This window comes from Xenopus laevis, chromosome 1L, assembly GCF_017654675.1.
Source record: "Xenopus laevis strain J_2021 chromosome 1L, Xenopus_laevis_v10.1, whole genome shotgun sequence".
Lineage (NCBI taxonomy): Eukaryota > Metazoa > Chordata > Amphibia > Anura > Pipidae > Xenopus > Xenopus laevis.
In genome coordinates, this window is record NC_054371.1 from 185,508,030 (window position 1) to 185,530,236 (window position 22,207).

The following is a 22,207-nucleotide window of genomic DNA, read 5'->3' on the forward strand; positions in this document are numbered from 1 at the left end:
AACTATAGAGCTTAGTATCACAATAGCCTTTGATAATATGTCCGTCCAAAAAATCATCCAAATCATGTTTGATTTTATACCTAGAAATATTTCCAGGAGCTGATGGAGATAGGTAGGTAGGGTTGCATCCTTTCCAACCATGACACATGTACATCTGGGGAGTGTCGTGTGGTTCAATACATATATCAAATAATAATGGGTGCAGGGGCAGTCTTGTACAGTTATATATTGGAAATGACTGAGAGTGCCCCAGGTTGTATCCAATCTGTATTATGATTGGTAGATGTTTAGAAGTAGCAAGGATGACAATAGCCAAGGTGATGTGTCTTACGTTGGTGAGTCCTGATGTTGCTTAAATAGAGATCATCGCTTTGGTGAGGATATTGGGGACCCAGAGTTGGAAGAACTTTGAGAGCATTGAGGCTTTGGTGATGAGGCTTTTGATGGGGATTTTTGTTGTCCAGCCCAAGCTGCAGTAGTAGTTCAGGGCCATTCTGCCATGCGGTAGATAAAGGACAAAATTGTGCTGCTAAGGTCCTTCTGCATCTTCCAACCCATTTTAGTTACAGCTCCTGTTGTCTCAGGTGTAGCCTGTCTGTGGTAAGGTAAGCCCGGTAGCTGAACCAGGTTTTTTTTTTTTTGCAGGTATCAGGAAAGCGCTATCTTAATGTGCTGCCATCCTGCATGCACACCAAGCCATACCATACCATACCCCCGGAGTTTATTTGCTAGTAGTACTCTTAAAATATATTTAAATATATAAGAGGAAGAATAAAACTTACATTCTTTGCCATCAACATCATCTAGAGCTGTGTTAATGCAGTTTGTTTTCTTTAAATTACAACATATTCTAAACTCTTCTGTGGTATACATGTTATACTTGAAACACAGCATGCATTCTGTTACATTTCATGACTTTCCATGAGATGACATTTTTCCTGAAATGTTCTGCAGAGTAGATTTTACTCTGATTATATCCCTGTTTGTTCATTTGAAAATTCTCGACCCACTTCTAGTGGTCACCTCCTGCTTGTTTTCACTTTGCAGGTCTCTGCTTTCACTCAGATGTTACACTTGACATTTAAGCGGTGCTGCTTTTTGATTAATCAAGCTGAAATATGCAGTCTCCTTGGTAGTGTTGGCAATGCTCAGAAACATTTTATACCTTTTTCTAGAAATATGGAAATCCTTAAAACAATTACTTGAATTTCTTCAAATGCCCTCATTCAAATGACTTTATTTTAATATTATATTATGAAGTTAGCTTCAATGAACCCTATCTAATATCCTTCAACTTGGCATCTGCTTACAACAAAATATTAGTATGTTCATATTTAAAAAAGAACCAAATATAATGTGCATGTGAATACTGTGCTTGTGAATAATGTGCTTATGACTGTGTGTCAGCAACGTGGGGCAATTGCATTACCACCCTTTATTAAAGCTAATGATATACCTGTTTGAGACACTTAAATTACTTCTTGCATATGTTTATCTCAAAGCATGTTTTCTATATAACTTTTCTCTATGGTCTTCTGAAAGCTATGTTGGATGAAGGTAGTCTCTGAAGAAACATTTTCTGATGGGACTTAGAAGAGATATTCATAGTAGTACTTGGCTCTCACAAAGTCTTGCATGTAACCGTTCAGTCAGAGGTATATACCTTTAGAAAGAAACCAGAGAAGTGTTCTGATGATGTTCTGCTCAGGAAAGAGATCAGAAGCATCAGATGCTCTTTCCATTGTCTTTCTTGAGCAGTTGTTGTTACAGCATTCATTATAGTGGCAGTAAATAATAAAATAAATTTGTTGTGCCTCAAAAAAAATGTCGACCATTTACTTCAATCCATTTGGCGTTTTGAGAATTTTCAGCAAAATGTGTCAGATTTGCCCATTGCTACTATTTTTTTTGTTTTATGTTATGCTTTTTTTCCCATTTCGTAGCTATTTAATGTAAATTGCAAAAGTGCTAAGAAAAGCACACAGAGCAATTCTTTAGTTATGAGCGAAATTCTTTGCCAGGTTTCAGAAGAAAGAAAGAAAGAAAAAGCCCATAGACTCCAATGAATAAAATAAATTTGTTGTGCCTCAAAAAAAATTTGTCGCCCATTTACTTCAATCCATTTGGCGTTTTGAGAATTTTCGGCAAAACGCGTCAGATTTGCCCATTACTACTATTTTTTTTGTTTTATGTTATGCAATCGTGCATATTGTATTAATTTCATATTTGTTAAATTATTTCCAAATTATCTGAAAGAAACAAGAACATGTTGAACAAATGTTTTTTATATTCTGCAATTTTTAGAAAGAAAGTGATCCATTATAGCTTTATGATATGTATATATCGATACATGTTGAAACTTTATTAAGAAGAAACCCATTATCCAACATTTTGTAGATGCATCCAAATTAAAAAAAATATTATTGCATTTCAGTATCCATTCACAATGAGTCTTTATAAATCTTGATCTGTAAAAGACAACAGGTTAAGTTAAGTGTTAAAAATGTAGTGTTAAAAATGTAGGCGTTACTTCCACTAGTTTCTTCATAAATTAAAAAGCCCTTGGTGTATTCATTGTTTCTCAATTAGCATTTAGTAATTAATAGCTTTACTTGGCTAATGAGGAATTCTCTTACTTCACCTATGAATGTATTAGAACCTGGCAGAAAGCCAGTTTCATAATAATTTTTTAGTAATTCTCAATTCTTTAATAATAATTTGCAGTGTAATAAGTGATAATTGAAAGTAGCTTGCTAAATTGAATCTAATTACAAATGGAATATGTTTCATTTGAATTCTCACATCTAAATGTGAGTTAAACGAATTTTGGTATAATAATGGGCATTAACATTGGGGTAATCTTTGTTTAATATTTAGAAAAAAAGCAAACCAGTGAGAGGGCACAACGAGCACAGCCTATAGTTTAATCAGTCAGTCATGTTGATATATGCACATGCTCCCTTTTGTATTGTTTCAAGAGTCGGCATCAACAGTTCAGAAAATTTAAAGGGACAGGCAAATAATGTTTTCAATATATCACTAAAACCTGAAAAAAAATCAGATTGTCTACTTACCCAACAGTTTGTTGATATAATAATTTACCTTGTTTTTCTATGTAGGCTTATTCAATGGCATATACTACTAGAAAAGTAGATTTTTATAAAAATGTTTTTTTGTCAGCAAATCAGTGTTTACGTGTGGAATATTTTTATGCAATATTCCTGCTATGACCTACAATGTTCATGGGGTATAGTTTACCGTTAATGCATACTGAAAGGGTTGCTTAGAATAACATTTGCTTTCATTGTAAGACACTTGAAATCTGTCCCATGGCACTGTAGGGTGTAGTCTTCACCATTGCTTAAAAATCACAATACTTTTTGCACCATAACTACAGCTTTCACCAGGAGTAGCCATCATTTTAGGCAGACCAAGCCAAGCACCAAAGTCGTTTTTGTGTCCACAGCTATAGGAACTAGTTAGAATGTAAAGAACATTGCGTGAACTAAACTAGGGTACCAAAAGATCTGCTGTTTACTTGCTTAGTTTTCTAAATTATATTTGTCTCTTACTAAAAAAGTGTTCTTTTAACACCTAAATATTCTTTCCTTTTAGGAGGGTAGAGTACTTCGGACAGTGCCTCTTTTAGCGGCTTGCCTTCCACAGGATAAGTGCAATGTTCTAATTGGTCGACGTTTTGGTGAAGAAAGGTATCTATTAAATGTAAACATTTTCCTTTAGTATGTGCTGTTCTGTGTGACATGCTAATTCGTTTTTTCACATGCATATGTTTTTTATATCTGATGATTTGTATAAAAAATACATTTAAATAGTAAATATAGTAAAATGTATTTCTTTTCAATATGAAATGTCACAGGAAAATATTAAGCAAAAATTCTTTATGAACTTTTAGCATTTCTAGCATTTTTCCTTTTAGTAATTATTCATTCCTTTTAGTAATAATATTTATATATTTTTGTAGAATTAAGAAAAATTAACATATAAGTCAAAATGTTACTAAACAAAGGTTATTTTAGATTCAGCTTTGACATTTGTTTATACTGCCAATTAATATTTCAAGTACACAATTTATTTTATGTAATTGAAGATAAACACCTGTTGATTTGTCTCTTCCTTCTTAGAACTGATATTTAAAATTCAATTAAGGCTTTTGGAAAAAAATAACAAAGGTGTTTAACAAAAGTTAAAGGAAAATGTCATGGGACTGCAAATACTGACATAGAATTTGCTGAATTTCAAGCTGCTTGGTTTGAAGGGTATGGTATGGTTAAAACCAGGTAATGAGACAAATGTTAGCTGAAAGAAAGGCTAAGATTATTTAAATATACTGTAGGTGCTGGTTGTGAGGGGCAATAATTATACTTCTAAAATGAGGCAAGCTGGGAATCAAATGAAAAAAATAGACCTCTAATAATAACAAGCACATCAGTTAATTACACCTAAACATGGACTTCATGAATCCGAATCCTGTTGAAAAAGGCCGAATCCCAAATCCTAGAATTTGACTCTTCATACCTTAAAGGGGTTGTTCACCTTTGAGATAACTTGTATGATGTACAGATTGATATTCTGAGACAATTTGTAATTGGTTTTCATTTTTTATTATTTGTGGTTTTTGAATTATTTAGCTTTTAATTCAGCAGCTCTCCAGTTTGCAGTTTAAGCAATCTGGTTGCTAGGGTCCAAATTACCCTAGCAACTATGCATTGATTTGAATAAGAGACAGGAATAGGAGAGGCCTGAATAGAAAGATGAGATAAAAAGTAGCAATAACAATAAACATATAGCCTTTCAAAGCATTTGTTTTTAGAAGGGGCCAGCGACGCCCATTTGAAAGCTGCAAAGAGTCAGAAGAAAAAGGCAAATAATTATAAAACTATAAAAAATAAATAACGAAAACCAATTGAAAAGTTACTATTCTAAATGCCATTCTATACCATACTAAAAGTTACCTTAAAGGTGAACCACCCCTTTGTCTTCTAAAAAATCTTGTAAACATTTATTAAACCCAATAGGCTGCTTTTGCTTCCAATAAGGATTCATTATATCTTAGTTTAGATCAAGTACAAGGTACTGTTATATTATTATGGAGAAAAAATGAAATCATTTAAAAAAATATATATAAAGGAGTCTATGGTAGACATCCTTTCCGTAATTCAGAACATTCTGGATAACGGATCCCATACCTGTATATAGTGTTTCAACTTTCAGTGAAAGATTGCAACTTTAATGATAAATCTGGAGTTTTGGGTCTCCAAGTAGAAAAGTGATTACTTACCAGGTAAGGGAAGAGGTCCAGGTGCACTGCCATGAGCCCTCAGCACGGGGAGCGGACAAATTAAAAAGACATTTGGAGCAGGCACTCAAAAGAAAGCAAACTTCCGCCAGGCAGATAAATTCAAAGTGAAAAGTTCTTTTGTGTCCACAGCCTTACGCATTTCGTGTCACTCCAACATTAAACAATGTATACACTGTATTCTACACTGTGTCCTATGTATATTTGAATGTAGCTCTTCTCTTTCACCTATTCCAGGCTCATTTTATCCTATATACATTGTGTCTTTATCTTATGAGCCATCCTTTTTTCCCCCCCCCACTGGTCGGTTGATAGAATAGTAAATTTTTTTTATTTGTTAATTAGCCCCTGCCAGCGATTAGTTACTTACACCGGGAGCTCTCAGTGCTGGTTACCATCTTCCATAGCATGCATAAACATAATAAGCGGTTCTCGCATGCCTCAACATGGCCACCCCACCTGGAGCTCCCTCCTGGTGTGGGCGTCCTAGCACTACTGTTTCCCCCAACCAGAATACAGGCTCTATAAGCCCACACCTCCAGTGGGGTAAATAAAAAATCAGGGTTACAAGTGCCCTATAACCATATGTTGTAATGAGTCTCAACTTACTTCCTTAAATACTTTAGTTGTATATCTCTCATAAACCATAGTGGTAACAGAGCATGGATGGACATTCATCAGTTCCATCTTTTTCATAATCATTTTTATCATCAGTTTTATCATCAGTTTGAAAAGCCAAAGTAACAGAAAAGAAGAACCTGGCATTACATTCATTTTGTAGCATGAAAATAATTTCACCTTTTAGCTATCATTAATTTCATTTTACAGTGCGTTAGTAATTTGGTCTGTATTACTAAACTCAGCATGCTGAAAATGAATAAAACTTGTTACCTTTCGTGAAGTGAATAGCTAACATTTTATCTGGTTTGAATAATTAACATCCTAATAAAAGAATGGATTATTTTTATGTTAAAATCTTTCAGTGCCCTATTAAATCCTTGGCCTGTGCCTTTGATTTAATTAAGTATGCTACAGATAACTAAATCTTAGTAGTAGTTACTGGATATAAATATGAGATTTGTGTTAATTGAAAACTTGAGTCTTAAAAAATGCTAAAGCTTATATATGACCATTCTTATGTGTCGCTTTAAGAAATGTTTTGACATAGACGTTACCATTGAGAACATGAAATAGTATTGAAACCAGTATCAGTATTCCTATGGCATGCTTTTTCTGGTTTAACGGTACCCCACTGTAAATGTCATTTTGTTTGTGACTTAATAAGACATTACAAGGTGACGGCTGCAGAGATAGAATCATAGTTTAAGATTATCATGCTGCTTAAGTCATGTTTCCATCTGTGCTTTTATGTATGGCAAAGCTATAACATTGCAGATCTGAACAGCACTAAAATTGTTATTGTGCCTGTTGGTTCTGTAATATTCTGCTATTCCATACTGAGATATGTATGTTGGGATTCTGCTATTTTGTATTATGTATTGAGTTTCTGATGAAATGCTACCCAGAGGCAATGCGGGTTATCTGGAATAATAGATAACAATACAATTTTGGTTAAAAAAAGTTCTGAATTTTACTGGCAGGCAAAATCATATCAGTGCAATCCTTGACACCTTGTGCCTTTAAATATTTCTGTTTATTTAATGAAAATGCTTATTTTTTGAACTTGGATTTAAAATATAGTCATTTATGATCACTGGTTAAAAGGGTTCTCCACCCAAAACCCTTTTTTTTTTTGCAAAAAAAGAAATCTAATTTCTAAGCAGCTTTCAAATATACATCTATTCATTTTGGAATTCTTTTCTATAACAGTTATTTGTAAATGTAATCTCGATTAAAGCAGCTCTTGGTTCTGACTCCTAAAATGTTTGACTTTCTTTTACAAATAACTTTTTAAAATGTGTAATGTGTAAAATGCAGATTTTAAGAGAACCTAAGTGCTCTTAACACGTACCAGTGAGTTCAACTGAATTGTGTAATCACACTAAAATATGAAAGAAGGCATTTTTTATTTCCTGCAGGCAACCAAATGTGTGCCATTGTCCTTACACAGGAAGATAAACGGGTCAAAGCTATTTAACGATCTTTAGAAAATGAATACCTCTCAAATAAATAAGGACATTTGTTACCTAGTTTGATGGTGCAGGAAGAACAGTTACAAAATTTACATTTAAAGAAAATATTTTTACTTGCTACCTTAATCATGATAATTTGAAAATTGATATGGCCTTGCAAAAAAAAAAAAAAAAGATTCTCTTGTATTTTATTTTTAGATATCCAGAGCTAGCAACTGTTTGCAGGAACCCTGGCACCTTCATCCTTTATCCTGGAGCTGAAGCTGCTAATTTGGAAGAAATGTCCTTGGCAGATGTTCAGCCCCCGTATGCTCTCATCATAATAGATGGAACCTGGAGTCAGGCCAAAGACATTTTCTACAAAAACACCCTTTTTCGGTGGCCTAAACAGGTATGCTAAAAATAAGAACAGCAGTGTATGCAAAGTAAAGAGTATTGACAGATGTTATTGTTTATAGAAAGTCAACACTGTTAAAGGAGAACTAAACCCTAAAAAGGAATGCCTAAAAATTACATATTTTACATACTAAATTTATTGCACCAGCCTAAACTTTCAGCTTCAATGATTCAGGACTTCAAACTTGTCACAGGGAAAGTCTTGGAAAGTGTCTGTGACACTCACATGCTCATTGGTGTCTGAGCAGCTGTTGAGAAGCTAAGCTTAGGGTCGTCACTAATTATCAAGCAGAAAATTAGGTTGTCCTGTAATATAAGCTGATGCTACAAGGCTGATTATTAAATTCTGATACTAATCGCACTGCTTTCTGTGCTGCCATGTAGTAATTATCTGTATTAATGACTAATCAGCCTTATATTGTGACATTTCTATTCTATGTGTACTGTATATTGTGAGTTGGTCCCTAAGCTCAGTAAGTGACAGCAGCACAGAGCATGTGCAGTGAATCAGCAGAAAAGAAGATGGGGAGCTACTGGGCATCTTTGGAGACACAGATTTTTACTGCTAAAGAGATGTGGTGGCCTTGGGCTGGTACAGAAACCCAACATGACTTACAACATTTAGTTAAGATTTATTTCTCCTTTAAAACCTATTTTTTGTTGCTTTGTTGATACTAGCTGCATTTAGCAATGTTTAACAAAAGTCCACTAGAAAGTTACTGCACTGAGAAGCGCTGGCACTTTAGGATTGTTATAAGTTTAAAATCATAGTTAACCTCTTATATGACCCATAAAGAACAAAGGGAAAATCAAGTGGTTTCCTTTATTACAAGTCACCCTTTCCTTTGATCTTGTGTTTTATAATATCAGTATAAAGCATTTTGTGTGGGTATGGGATTTTCTTATGAGCAAAGGCTTCATTTTCAGGTCATGACACAGAATTGAGCCAAATGTGAGACCTGACAGAGAACGTTTCTTCTTTGTGTTCATTTGAGTCTGTGTAGCTGTAAGTTCCAGCACTTGCTGATTTATAGGGAAGAAAGAAGCTACTTTCTCATTAAGTGAATTGGGAAAATTGTTGTTTGTCACCTTTTGATGGTCATTTGTTCCTTATATAACACAGTGAATACAATGAATTCAGATGTCAGATGTGCAGTAATGTTTAGTGGAGAACCAACAATTGAACTTGTAAGTTCTGTGTCCTACAATTTCAGCATAATTAAATATTTTATCATCAATAAAGCAGGAGCATATCAGTTACTTGGAATTTGCTTTAGAACACATAACATACAATTTAATAGTGGCACTTAACAAAACTTGAATTATTTGGAGTTATTGTAGAAGTCTGTAATTTTATTTGCCTTACGTCCATTCATGGGGAATTTGTTTGCTGTACTGTGTAAAAAGTTTAGTCATACACTGGCTTGGAACTATGTTGAATATTGAAAAGTATGAAGGGGTTATTGTGGATAACACATTGAATCTCTAGACAGCAGAAGTCATTTATACAGACCCTGGGTAGAAGAGCAAGAGCACAGAGGGGCATTCGAGCCCCCTTAAAGCTAGGTTGGTGGAAATTAATTTTACCTAAAGCAACACAACTGGTTCTTCACATGTGCACAGTGCAGCTGTAGAGTTTTCTACCTAATAATGTTGTGATGGCAGAATTACATGGGGGGGGGGGGTTTATTTTTTTTTACAGAGGGGTTCTTCGTGAACTACTGGTTTGTTGGACTTTGCTCTTTGGGACCAGGAAGTGGAATGTGACAGTTTATTTTTCAATTTTGCCAGTTTTATTAAGGGTCGAATTGAAAATTCAAATTTTCTAAATTTTTGTATGGTAAAACTGTCAAATTTGGCTAGGGAATTATCCAAACTCGATTCGAGTTCTTAAAAAATTTTTAATTTGATTTTCGACATTTATCATACTCTGGCCCTTTAAGAATTCAAATTCAACTATTAGCTACCTAAAACCTGCATAATTGCTGTATAAGTTAATGGGAGAGGTCCGGTGAGCAATTTTGAGGTGTTTGCAGCCTTCCTGACATTCGACTCGGTAAAATTAGTCAGAGTTTAAGATATTCGATTTTTTAAATAAATAACCAAATATTCTAATTTAGGGTAAAATGAAATTCACGTGAGTTAAAAAAGAACTCACATGAATTCGAAATCAGAATATTGATAATTATGAGTATGAAATAACAAAAAACACAGAATACGCAAAAATTATGTTCCGCATTAGCTCTATTCATTGGGCTAATATTAATTTTATTTATATGTGAAAATGTATGTGTGTGTATATAACTGTATGTGTTTGTAATGCAGGAGTTTATCTTTATGGACAGTTATCTTTATTTTAATCCCAAATTAACAACTCTGTGTGACCTCAGTTTTTCAGCCACATCCTTAAAGTGATACTGACACTAAAAAAGTACTAGTAAAAAAGTAAATACAAAATATTAATGTACATTAAAAGTAACCTATAGGTCATGTTGATCATTATTTGTTGATAGATCTGCTTTTGTAAGTAATTGTTACTTGAAGTTCCTAAACCTGACTGTTTTGTCAACCTTCTCAACCTGTCAGTTAGAGATTCTAATGTACTACTGCTGCACAAATATGGCAGCCCCTCATAAAGGTACATGGGGCATCAGAAAGTTAAATAAAAGCATTTGGCAAGTTTTATGGCAAAATTATAAATAGGATACATAGACCATGTTCTGATAGATGTGAAAAAAGCTTTCGTTTCTGGTGTCAGTATCACAATCTCTAAGGATTGATCAGTTCCCAGTTTACCTGTAGAATATTTGTAGCTACAGATACAGGTATGGCATCTGTTACCCAGAAACCGGTTATCCTAAAAGCTCTGCATTATGGAAAGGCCGTCTCCCATAGACTCCATTTAAATAATTAACATTTTTAAACATGGTTTCCTTTTACTTTGTATTAATAAAACTGTACCTTGTACTTGATCCCAACTAAGATATAATTGATCCTTATTGGAAGCAAAACAAGCTTATTGGGTTAGGTTTATTAGAGATCGAGTTATGTTTTTCATGAAAAGTAGAGTTTTCTGGGTTAAAAAACAACTCAAATTTTTCAAGATTAATTTTACCCCAGCCGTGGAAGTAGCTTGAAACTGAAAATGCACCATCTAAAACCAGTCAAGGTCATATAGGAGTCAATGGCAGAGGTCCCTTGAACCATTTGAAGATGTTAATAGCCTTCATGATGAGTTTTTGCCCGAAAACTTGATCAATTAGAGCGATTACATTTTTTTTCACTGAAAACTTGATTAATTAGAGTTTTCGGGTTTCGCAACTCGAACTCACTGAATTGAATTTTTCCATTGCAGTTTTTTTTTTATAAATAAGATACCATTTGAGTTGTGAGTTCATTCGAGTTATAAAAAAAAATCTAAAATTCACAGTTTTATAAACAACCCCTTAAATGTTTTATTGTTTCTTTAGTAGACTTAAGGTGTGAAGATCCAAATTACAGAAAAACTCCTTATCCAGAAAACCCCAGGTCCCGGGCATTCTGGATAACAGGTCCCATACTTGCATACTGATAAGTTTTTATTTTCCCTTATAATTTATGTCATGATCTTGCCTAATTTTTGAATGCTTTCCAATCTGAATGGACAGCCTTTTCCCCTTCTTTTTAAAAAGTTACATTTAAAATATGGTTTATTCCACTAAAGAAACGTGACATAACATACTACATGCAACAATCTGATTTCATAGTGCAAAGGCATCCAGTAATAAATACCGCTTTGGCTTTGCTCTTTTTATGTGGGTAAGGGTTGTTTATTACATTGTCCAATGCAATGATTTGGGCAGCCGGATGCTTTTGTTGTAAATATTGATGTCCACTTACAAGATGGATTTCCTTGTTTTTATTGTGTTTCTTAGATTAAATTGTGCTGCAGTGTAACATTTCCGTTGTTGCAGAAATTGTTGATCATACATTTTTAACTCACTACTTCTAATGGTCTCTCTACTCCAATAAATGGCAAGCATTGTTTTATATAAATGCACACTCTTTCTTGCTGGTTTTGCTCCCCTGTGTAAACATGGATATGGAATCTGCACAGCAAATGAATTTATTTCAGAGCAAGCCTGTGAAAATCAGAAACAAATAGGCTTCTGCTTCGGTCTGTAATTTCCAAATCTTCTGATAACCAAGGAAATACAAACCTATAACTGTACTCTAATTGCCTTACAGAAAAATTCTTCGATTTAATGTGCCTTTGGTTTCAGCCCATTGTGCTTCTTACTTATTTTTCTTAACATAAATTGTAACTAACCTTTATATTTAAAGAAATAGTGAACCATGAAAACAACTCAAATATAATTAAAGAAAACTTCTACTTGCAGTCCTTTTTTATGCAGTCGGGGCATAGGACATTTTCTTTATCTGCTTGCCTGTTTTTCATTGATGGTTTGCTTTAATGAACAATGTTGATATACTTTATGTAAAGGGCTACTTTATCCCCCCCCCCACACACATATAAGTTATAAATGACAAACCCAAAAACAGCAAAAGGGGAGCGCTCTAAATGTTATAATATAAAAATTTGTGAATTTAAACTTAAAAATGCACTGAATGAATCAAAGACTCATCATCTGAAAGTCCCCTTCAGCCTCAAGATGTTGCTCAATAGCGATATCTCAGGAGGTCAAGGGGTACTACACCAATAAAACACTTTAAAGGGGTAGTTCACCTTTAAGTTTACTTTTAGTATGGCTAATTCTAATCAACTTTTCAATTGGTCTTCATTATTTATTTTTTATAGTTTTTAAATTATTTGCCTTCTTCTACTGACTCTTTCCAGCTTTCAAACGGGGGTCACTGACCCCATCTAAAAACAAATGCTCTGTTAAGCTACACATTTATTTTTATTCTTACTTTTTATTACTCCTCTTTTTATTCAGACCCTCTCCTATTCATATTCCAACCTCTTATTCCAATCAAGGCATGGTTGCTAGGTTAATTTAGACCTTAGCTACCTGAAATTTCAAATTAGAGAGCTGCTGAATAAAAGCTAAATAACAAAAAATTAAAACCAATTGCAAATTGTTGCAATCATACTCTCTCTGCATCATACTAAAATTTAACTCAGAGGTTAACAACACCTTTAAATAGCAATCCATTTAGTTCTTAAAGGTCTTTCCGTATTGGAAGATTGTTAATACACGTTAAAGGGGAACTATCACAAAAATGAAAATTTAATATAAGCTTCAGCATACTGAGATAAGAAATTGTCTTTATACAAACAATTAAAAATTCAGTATCGTTTCTGAAATAATTAAGTTTCTCTTCACTATTCCTCTCTCAGCATCTGTTTCTCTTCATTCTGTCTTCATACAGCAGTTGGGTGTCAGATATTCATTGACAGTTAGATCCAATATATATTATGGGGGGGGCTCCTTTTGCCCAAAATATGTATTGGAGCTCTCTCTATTAAAATCATCAGACATCATGTCTCTCTACATGCAGAATTTGTGCAAAATGCAGTTATTTTGTTAGATTTGGTCTGTACTGGAATCAGGAGTTAGTTCTAATACATCCTTTAGGAAAGGGAGCCCCCCTATAAGATATATTGTATCATTCATCTGACACTCAACTCCTGAATGAAGACAGAATGAAGAGAAACAGATGCTGAGAGAGGAATAGTGAAGATAAACTTAATTATTTCAGAAACAATGCACAATATTTAATTGATTGTATTTAGATTGTATTTAGATCAAATCTCCAGGTCTCTGTAACATAGTGTTATGCACCAATTTTATTCCCTGAAAGCACAAAAAAACTCTGATCACAATTGTGTTCCTCATAGAAGTGTCACTGCACATTTGTTTTTCTTAATCAGCTTTGAAACATTTATGATCCCATCAATATGTTCTAAAATACGTTTTTTTGAAAGGCCTGTTAGTTTTACTTATATACAGGAATTGGCATATACATGTTGCGATATATAGGACATCCTTAGTAGAACACGTAACAAAATCCTATAGGACTTCCCTGTTCGGTACTCTCACCCTCACTCATATTAGCACAAGCTTCACAATTTCTGCTCTTGTGATTCCCCACAGAGACACTGATTGATTTCTGTGGTACCTCTCATTTCAAACTAGGGGCCAGAATATTCTTAATGATTTTGCCATTAATAAAAATGGTACCCATAGGCCTGGTACACCAGCCCAGCAACCAAAACAACTGGGTAATACAGCGCAAAAATGTTGAAATATTTCGGTGTACGTCCCAGCCACATGCGTTGTAGATTAGGCATATTATTTATAAAGTAAATATTTGTGTTCTTTAATTTTAATGAAATTATGGCATTTTGGCTGTCCTATTGGACTGACACCCTAGAGGGTAATCTGAATAATTCATACTATGATATGCAAAATGGCTATGTTTGTATTGGCTTATGCTAAATTTTAAAAAATAACAGACATCGCCTTTGTATGAGTTTCTATAATGTTACATTTTTGTTTTATAAGCAGGCAACTGCTTGTTGGGACACTGGAGTTATTAGCATGTCATTGTGCTATTTGAAGACTGTGGAAATGGAGGTCAGAAAAACGTGTCTGCAGAATACTGATAATTTCATATTACGTATGTGACACATGTACTGATAAAGAATTGCACTGATGGGAAATTCACAGGGGAGGAAAGGTGCAAAGTGGAAAATGTTTTGCCAAGAAATACATAAAAGCATTTTTTAGAACTACTTTAGAATAGTCTGTGATTATAGCAGGCAAGAACAGAGTTGTGCTTTAGTTGCATGGCAAAGAAAACAAATTACTGTACAGGTATGGGACCTGTTAACCAGAATGCTTGGGACCTGGGGTTTTCCTGATCTTCGTACCTTAGTCTATTAGAACATCTTTTAAACATTAAATAAACCCAATAGGCTGGTGTTGCTTCCAATAATGATTAATTATATCTTAGTTTGAATCAAGTACAAGGTACTGTTTTATTATTACAGAGAAAAAGGAAATAATTTTTAAACATTTGGATAAAATGGAGTCTATTAGAGACAGCCTTTCTGTAATTCAGAGCTTTCTGGATAATAGGTTTCTGGATAACGGATCCTATACCTGAACTATACAGATTCTAAACTGATATTTTTACAGATTTATGCACAAAACAAACTGGAAAAAATGTGTTGTAGGGAGTATTTCCAAAGAATTGCCAAATACACAACACATTGCCATCTTAATGCTACGCATTGCAAGTAAACTACTACATTGTCCCATAACATAATGTTTACAGCAAGTAAAACTTGTGACATTGAGAAAAGTAACTGTTAACATTAAATAACAAAACAATAACAGAAAGCTAGTCTGACTGGCTGGCCTGTTTATTAAATAACCATTAAGGTAATGCAGCAAGATGTGCTAAAAGGAATCAAAATCATCTTTATTGTATAATTAAAACCATAAAAATGTCTGATGATATCTGCAAGGCTGAAACAGCCTGTCTGCCAGTTTGTCTCTCTATTTCCGACATTCGTTATGATTGTATTCCATTGAAATTTTGAGATATTTATTCAGCTTGAGATTTATACTCATGTATAAATGAAATATGCACTATGAACAAGGCTGTAATTCCTATTGAATTTTAGGCAAAATACTTTTTCCTGTTTGCATTATACATTCTGACTGACTCACGTGTAAGCTAGGTAAACCGCAATTATGGCTTCTTTCATTTCTTTATTCCCAAACAAAACAGGCAGAACTAGTGAAGGGTTCATTGTGCACCTCTGTCTAAAGTTGCTCAGCCCAGAGAAAAAATGGATTGGGCTGGGCTAGACTCGTGATCTTGGAAGGGTGGACTATTTAACACAATGTTAATGAAAGACTTACAAAAGTGCTGTCCAAGACACCTACAAAAAAATCTCAGTGCAATTACTTTTTGAAGGAGAATGAAAGTTATAATTACTGGGGGATGGCAAAATGTTAGAAGTCCATTATCTCTATCTTCTTCAGCTTCTTCCATCTTCGCTTTGTTTTGGTCTGGGTAAGCGCTTGTGCAGTAGAGTGAAAACCGATAAAAAAAGTCAGCCATTTTTACTATAGTACGTGCAGGCCTAGATGAAAGAACAGAAGATGAGGAACATCACATTGAATGAACTTTTACAGAAATACCTCTGGGCGGTGCGGTTTTCTGCTAATAGCACAAGAGGGGGTATCAGCTAAGTAATTAAATTCATTTTCGTTGTGATGCATTTTAGTCCCTGAGCTTCAGTTGTCCTTTCCAAGTGAGGCAGTGGCATAACTACCTGGGGAGCAGGGGTGCAATTGGACCAGGGCCCGCACCCCGCAAGCCCCCCTGGCAGATCGCACCCCACTGTAGCCGCAAAGAAAACTGACGTGAAGGGGGGTAGGGGGGGCCCCGGGGGGCCCCGCCTGCATGGCCCACACCAGGGCCCGCCCCCACCTAGTTACGTTACTGAAGTGAGGCGTCCATGCTTTACAGACAACAAACTATAACATAACGTGCTGGTCATTGCACGGCTATTGTCTTGTCTACTTTCTAAACTTTTTCTCAGTATTTGTTTGTGTCTAGTCTAGGGAATGTGTTTTCAATTTCACTAAATATAAGTAGAAATTTGTCTCTTAGCTTGCTATTCATTTATTTTTCATCATTTATATTCAGGAAGAACTGTTGGGAAATGAATCATGATCTCACGGGGGCCACTAAAGGTGTAATATTTCAGGCTCTGCCTCTGAATCTTTAATGAAATTGCTTTCATTTCTTGAATGTATGGATACAAATAAGCTTCAAACATTTTCTTTGAGCTTTGAGCCTTAATATAGATTTATGCAAAACCATTTAGAAAAAGAGATTTTAATAGGATACAATGGCAAAGTCCTAATAAGCCTAATTTTTTAAAAGCTATTGCACCACTTTTTTTTCACTTTTCCCGGCTCGCTTTCTACATCTTTTTATTGCCTTTTAAGCCATATGAGCTGCAAAAAGTCTATTGATGTTCAGCAGTTAAAGGCCAAAACACTGTCATTTATATATTTACATAATGATTGCATGTGTCATTTATTTTTGCTTGCTAATGCATTGCACCGAATTACCTGGTAAGCTTTCAGTAATACATATTTTTTTACAGTAGGTCAGCCAAGTAGTGACAACTTTTGGTATAAGAAAAGGAATAGGCAAAGAAGAGTTGCACAAACTGAGTAGTTTTAGGGACACTAAAAAAAACATGGGGATGAATCTTTACTGTCGTTTTGGACAGAGGGTGGATAGTCCAACAAAAAGTAGTACACAAGATTGTGACGCCTGTTAGGGCACACAGATAACCCCACCAATACTACTCCAGTGACAGATTGAATCTATATGTGGTTGATTTGCAAAAAGAGCTGCTGTTGTGAACAGATGCCCAAGTGAGGAACCCAATGTTCATGGCTGAGAAGAGCAAAAACTAGGTAGGAGGAAGCAGAGTTTGTAGAGGCTGCTGGAAAGTTTTTATACCACAAATTATGTTGTAGAGGCCTGGTTGCTACTTGCTGGGCAGTAATTTTTTAAAGAAAAACACTGTATAGTGCCCTCAGTCAGTTCTCTTCTTATATTGAAAGAGAAAGATCGAAAGTGGCATTTAATATAATTAAGTTAACTAAGTGTTCAACTACATCACATTTAACCTAGTTGAAGCTTGTTGAAGTTAATCTAGTGTAGGTGGCAGTAGGGCCTTACTGCTAATAGTGTAATACAAAACTAGATTCATTTTTGTGCCGGTGGTAGTAAGCAATGGTCAGTCAGATACATTGTCTCCATTTAGAGTTAGACCGATCAAGTGTGGTTTGCTGATTGTGCATGTTTACGAGGACTCTGGGCCTCCCTTCCTTACCATTAGGCATGGTACTCCATTTTGCGCATCTGCCAGCTGTGTTTCAAAAAGTGTTGCAATCAGGAACGAGCTACAATTTCATTTACAATTCTACAGTATGTTTGATTTACTATAGACTAGAAATAGCACACTATAAAGGTAAATACTGCACCCTATAAGGTAAAAACTGTTAAAACAGCTGTTACATGGTTTATTGTATATTTTTGTTTTCCAAGCAAACTTGTATTCATGTCACTTCTATGTTCCAGCAAAGGAATTGATTCCAATGTGTTATTTTCAAAAATAGCAGTGGTAAAAGCTAATCTCGCCGAAGATTATGGGCTCTCAGAGTGGGCTGCGCTTTAATCATTACCTTTACTCAATATTTCACTTTCTAGGTATGATGCTTCTTGTTGAACTAGCTTTTTGCATTTTTCTCCATTTTTGCACAGATCTTGGATAACAAAAGTCCACTTACAGGCCTGTTTGACGCATAAGAATTGTTTTGTCATTTCCTACCTTTATGTACAGACACATTGTTCCTGATAAACTATAAGAACAAGTGGTATCCAGGTTTAGTATTCTCTAAGAAGATATAAGAAACTGCTGATATAGGGCTCTTTGCTCTAGAACTAGGAATTGCACATATGGCTCCATATTTATATTGCATGGTATGACACACTAATCTGTTTATCAATTCCCTATGAATTGCGGTTGCAGGCATGTAGAAATTATTTACAAAGTAGAGGAATCAAATATCAACAGAATACTGAAATTATTATGGAAAGATTACAAATCATTCTAAATGGGGCTGGTTGTGATCCAAAGACTTTTTTTAGTACAGTTGTTTTCAGATTGTTCACCAGAAATAAAGATTTTTTTTTTCAGTTGCTCTCCATGTTTTATTTTGGAAGATAAGAAATCTATCAACTAATGTATAATTTAAATAAAATAATAATGTCTTTGTGTTTAATAATCAATTCTACATGCACTTAAGTGGGCATCCATGGGTGTAACCTGCACCCCAACCATGCCTGTTTGCCTCTAGGATGCTGGGAGGACAGGGAAGTTCAACAGGTCTTAGAAGCGTGGGCTGGGGAGCACATGCTCTTTTGGCTAAGGTATGTAGACGACAATTTACCTTTGTGGGACGGTGAACCTGAATTGGTGACGAGATTAGTTTTAGAATTAAATAATAAATTTTTTTTTTAGTTGACTGAGGAATCTATTTCTTTAGATCTTTTGACAAACAAAGATGGTTGCTCAGAAACCTAATAGAAAATCTACAGCTACTAACGCACTCCTGAGAGCAGATAGTCATCATGTATTCCCACTTATATAAATCATTCAGATTGGGCAGTTTCTATGGATTTGCAGAAACTATACAAGAAACTCTTGACTTTGAGGTCCAGGCAGGTGAACTCTCATCTCGATATGATTGGTTGGAAAACCAAAAATTTGATTGTTAGTAAATGGACTCACTGACAGAATATTATTATAATAATATTAGGAAATTATGTCCCGTTTGCCCTGATGAAGGTGTATAAAGTGTAATACACTTGGCATTCTAGAGTTAAAAACAAGAGGTCCTGTGGTTACTGGTGCAGAGTTATTTGCTGGACAAGCAAGATGTCTTTGGAATATTTCGTTGAGTCTGCGGGTGTTTCAGCGCCTTGCTTTTGTTTTTTATTTTATAAAAGTCATATAGCATTCATACAGTATGTGTAGTTAATCAATTGTGGAAATCCTCTGTAATGTATAGTTGGTTGCCCTCACTGTCTGCAGGAATAGTAGAACACAGTTCTGGCCATTGTGGTTATAATAAAATGCTGTAGGACACTCATGCATTTTCTGTATTTATAGTAGTACCGTATATACTCGAGTATAAGCCGACCCGAGTATAAGCCGAGGTACCTAATTTTACCTACGAAAACTGGGAAAACTTATTGACTCTTGTATAAGCCTAGACACAACTACAGCCCTGTCTCCCAGCAGCGCACATTCTGCCAAAGCGACCCCCCCATCGATCAACCAGACTTCTTTGCAAAGTTGATGGTGACAGAGAATTGCCAAACGGATTACTGTGTGCATTGTCCCACTGTCCCACTACCATATGCAGTGGGTGCTGTTTGATATTGCCATCACTGTTAATCTTTCGTATAACCAATAGAGGGTGCTGTGTGATATTGCAGTCACTGTTATTCTTTCATATAACCAACAGAGGGTGCTGTGTGATATTGCAGTCACTGTTATTCTGTCATATAACCAACAGAGGGCGCACTGTTATTCTTTCATATAATTGTGTAGAAATACACTGGCACACAAGACAATTAAAGTGCAGGGTTACCCCTTGCTGTTTATTTTGTGCGAACGTGACCCACAGAGGGTGCTGTGTGATATTGCAGTCACTGTTATTCTTTAATATAACCAACAGAGGGTGCACTGTTATTCTTTCATACAACCAACAGATGGCGCTGTGTGATATTGCAGTCACTGTTAATCTTTCATATAACCAACAGATGGTGCTGTGTGATATTGCAGTCACTGTTATTCTTTAATATAACCAACAGAGGGTGCACTGTTATTCTTTCATACAACCAACAGATGGCGCTGTGTGATATTGCAGTCACTGTTATTCTTTCATATAACCAACAGAGGGCGCACTGTTATTCTTTCATATAACCAACAGAGGGCATTGTGGGATATTGCAGTCTCTCCCCAAGTGTACTGTTGGTATAGGAATGATTAAAAGTGACTGCAATCTCAGCTACTCGGGTCGGGTACCGCTGACCCGAGTATAAGCCGAGGTAGACTTTTTCAGCACATTTTGGATGCTGAAAAACTCGGCTTATACTCAGGTATATACGGTACACAATGAGATTCTTTTCTTAAATTACTTTTTAATAAATCAGTTAATTGTTTTCTCTATTACTCTGGATTCAAGAAACATAACTTTAGCTGCGTATGTTTGCATTTAAATGTGTCCATGTGCATCCAAACTACTAGACACTGGTCTCTGAAGCAAGAATTATTTCAAATTACAGTCTCAAACTTTTGATGACAAATTAAAGTTCAAAGAGGCAGAAAATGCTGAATTACAGAAGTTAAAAGTTTGGTAACATCAGGCCCAGACATATAAGAACATGAAAAATCTTTTTCTGCCGGGGACAGAAAAAGCTATTATATTACTGTAGCTTTACAGCTTTGAAATATCGGACAACTTTTCTTGGTCAAAAAGAGGAAGCGTTGACAGTAGCTGGGAAATTAACCACCTCTGGCAGAAAAGAACAAGATTCATCTGAGCAACTAAGCAATTTGAAAACATCTAAAGAACATTTTAGATTGAAGTAAAAATATCAACAAATGCTATTACAAGGCTGACAGTGTGAAATTGCAAACAGTAAAAGAACTTTTATCTTCAGAAAACCAAATGGTTCCCTGATCTACTGTATGCTGGCTGAGGAAAATATCAATATGTATGTGTGTGCGTAGAATTTATTTTATAATTAAACATGTTACGCAGGCAGTGAAGTCAAATGGATATATCTGTACATAAATATTTACTGTATCACATGATATTATCTCTGTGATGTTCCGTGTGATGTTTCTTATATCAAGCCACAGTGAACTAAACATTATGCCACAGTTGCACACTGTACGATTTAAATGTTGAGGTTAGACTAGTTATTTCATTTGTAAAGAACCAGATTAAGTATCCATTGCTAGTTTCTAACCCATTAGCTGCCAGTGATAAATAGTACTGATCATTTCTAGAGGACCACTAAGGGGGTTATTTATTAAAGGTTGAGTTGTGGTTTTCCCAAAAAAAATTAAGGTTTTCGAGGGTAGTTATCAGTAAAAACTAATTTTTTTCTGGTTAAAAAACCTTACTTTTTTGTGTTTTAAAAATAAAAAGTCTTTTTATGCCCCAAATCTGGAAATAGCTTGAATCCAAAAATACTCCAGCTAAAACCTGTCAAGGTAATATAAAAGTCAGTGGCATAGGTCCCTTGAATCATTTTGTAGCCTTCGTGATATTTGGGGGGTTTTCAGTGGGTTTGGCTCGAAAACGCTTTAAATTCTAATGGAAAACTGAACCTGGTTAGAATGAGAAGGGCTAAAAGGTGTCAAAAAGACATTCACTAGCAATTTACATGCAAAGTAAAGCCTTCAGAAATCAGAAGGTATTTGCTTGTCTAATGCCATACACACAGCACTGCCTAGATACCAAATTAAGAGTTTTAATTCTCCCATAAGGCATCATGGGCGGAGACATGCAAATCACTCCTTTATGTTCCTTTGGCCAACTATGCATCCAGAACCGCTGGTTTATAGCAAAGATACAGCCTAATGGTTCAGAGCCATATATCCAAACTTGCAGACAGCCTGTTTCGATCTTGTTAGATCTCATCAGTGCAAGATATTGGAACATGGAACACTGGGGGGTAGTTTTAAATTCTAGTGATTCAAGTTTTTGTTTTTTTTGCTGAAAACGCGATAAATTTGAGTATTCAGGGTTTTTTTCGGTGGCTTTTGCTCGGAAAC

General features: G+C 35.2%; 1 protein-coding gene across 1 annotated transcript in view; it reads left to right on the forward strand.

The window, feature by feature from the left end:
* Positions 1 to 22,207, forward strand: part of dtwd2.L (DTW domain containing 2 L homeolog) — a 62,717-nt gene that overhangs the window by 29,387 nt on the left and 11,123 nt on the right. The window contains 2 exon segments of the mRNA NM_001096836.1: positions 3,616 to 3,710; positions 7,609 to 7,801. Of these exon segments, the coding sequence (NP_001090305.1) occupies positions 3,616 to 3,710; positions 7,609 to 7,801 (288 nt within the window).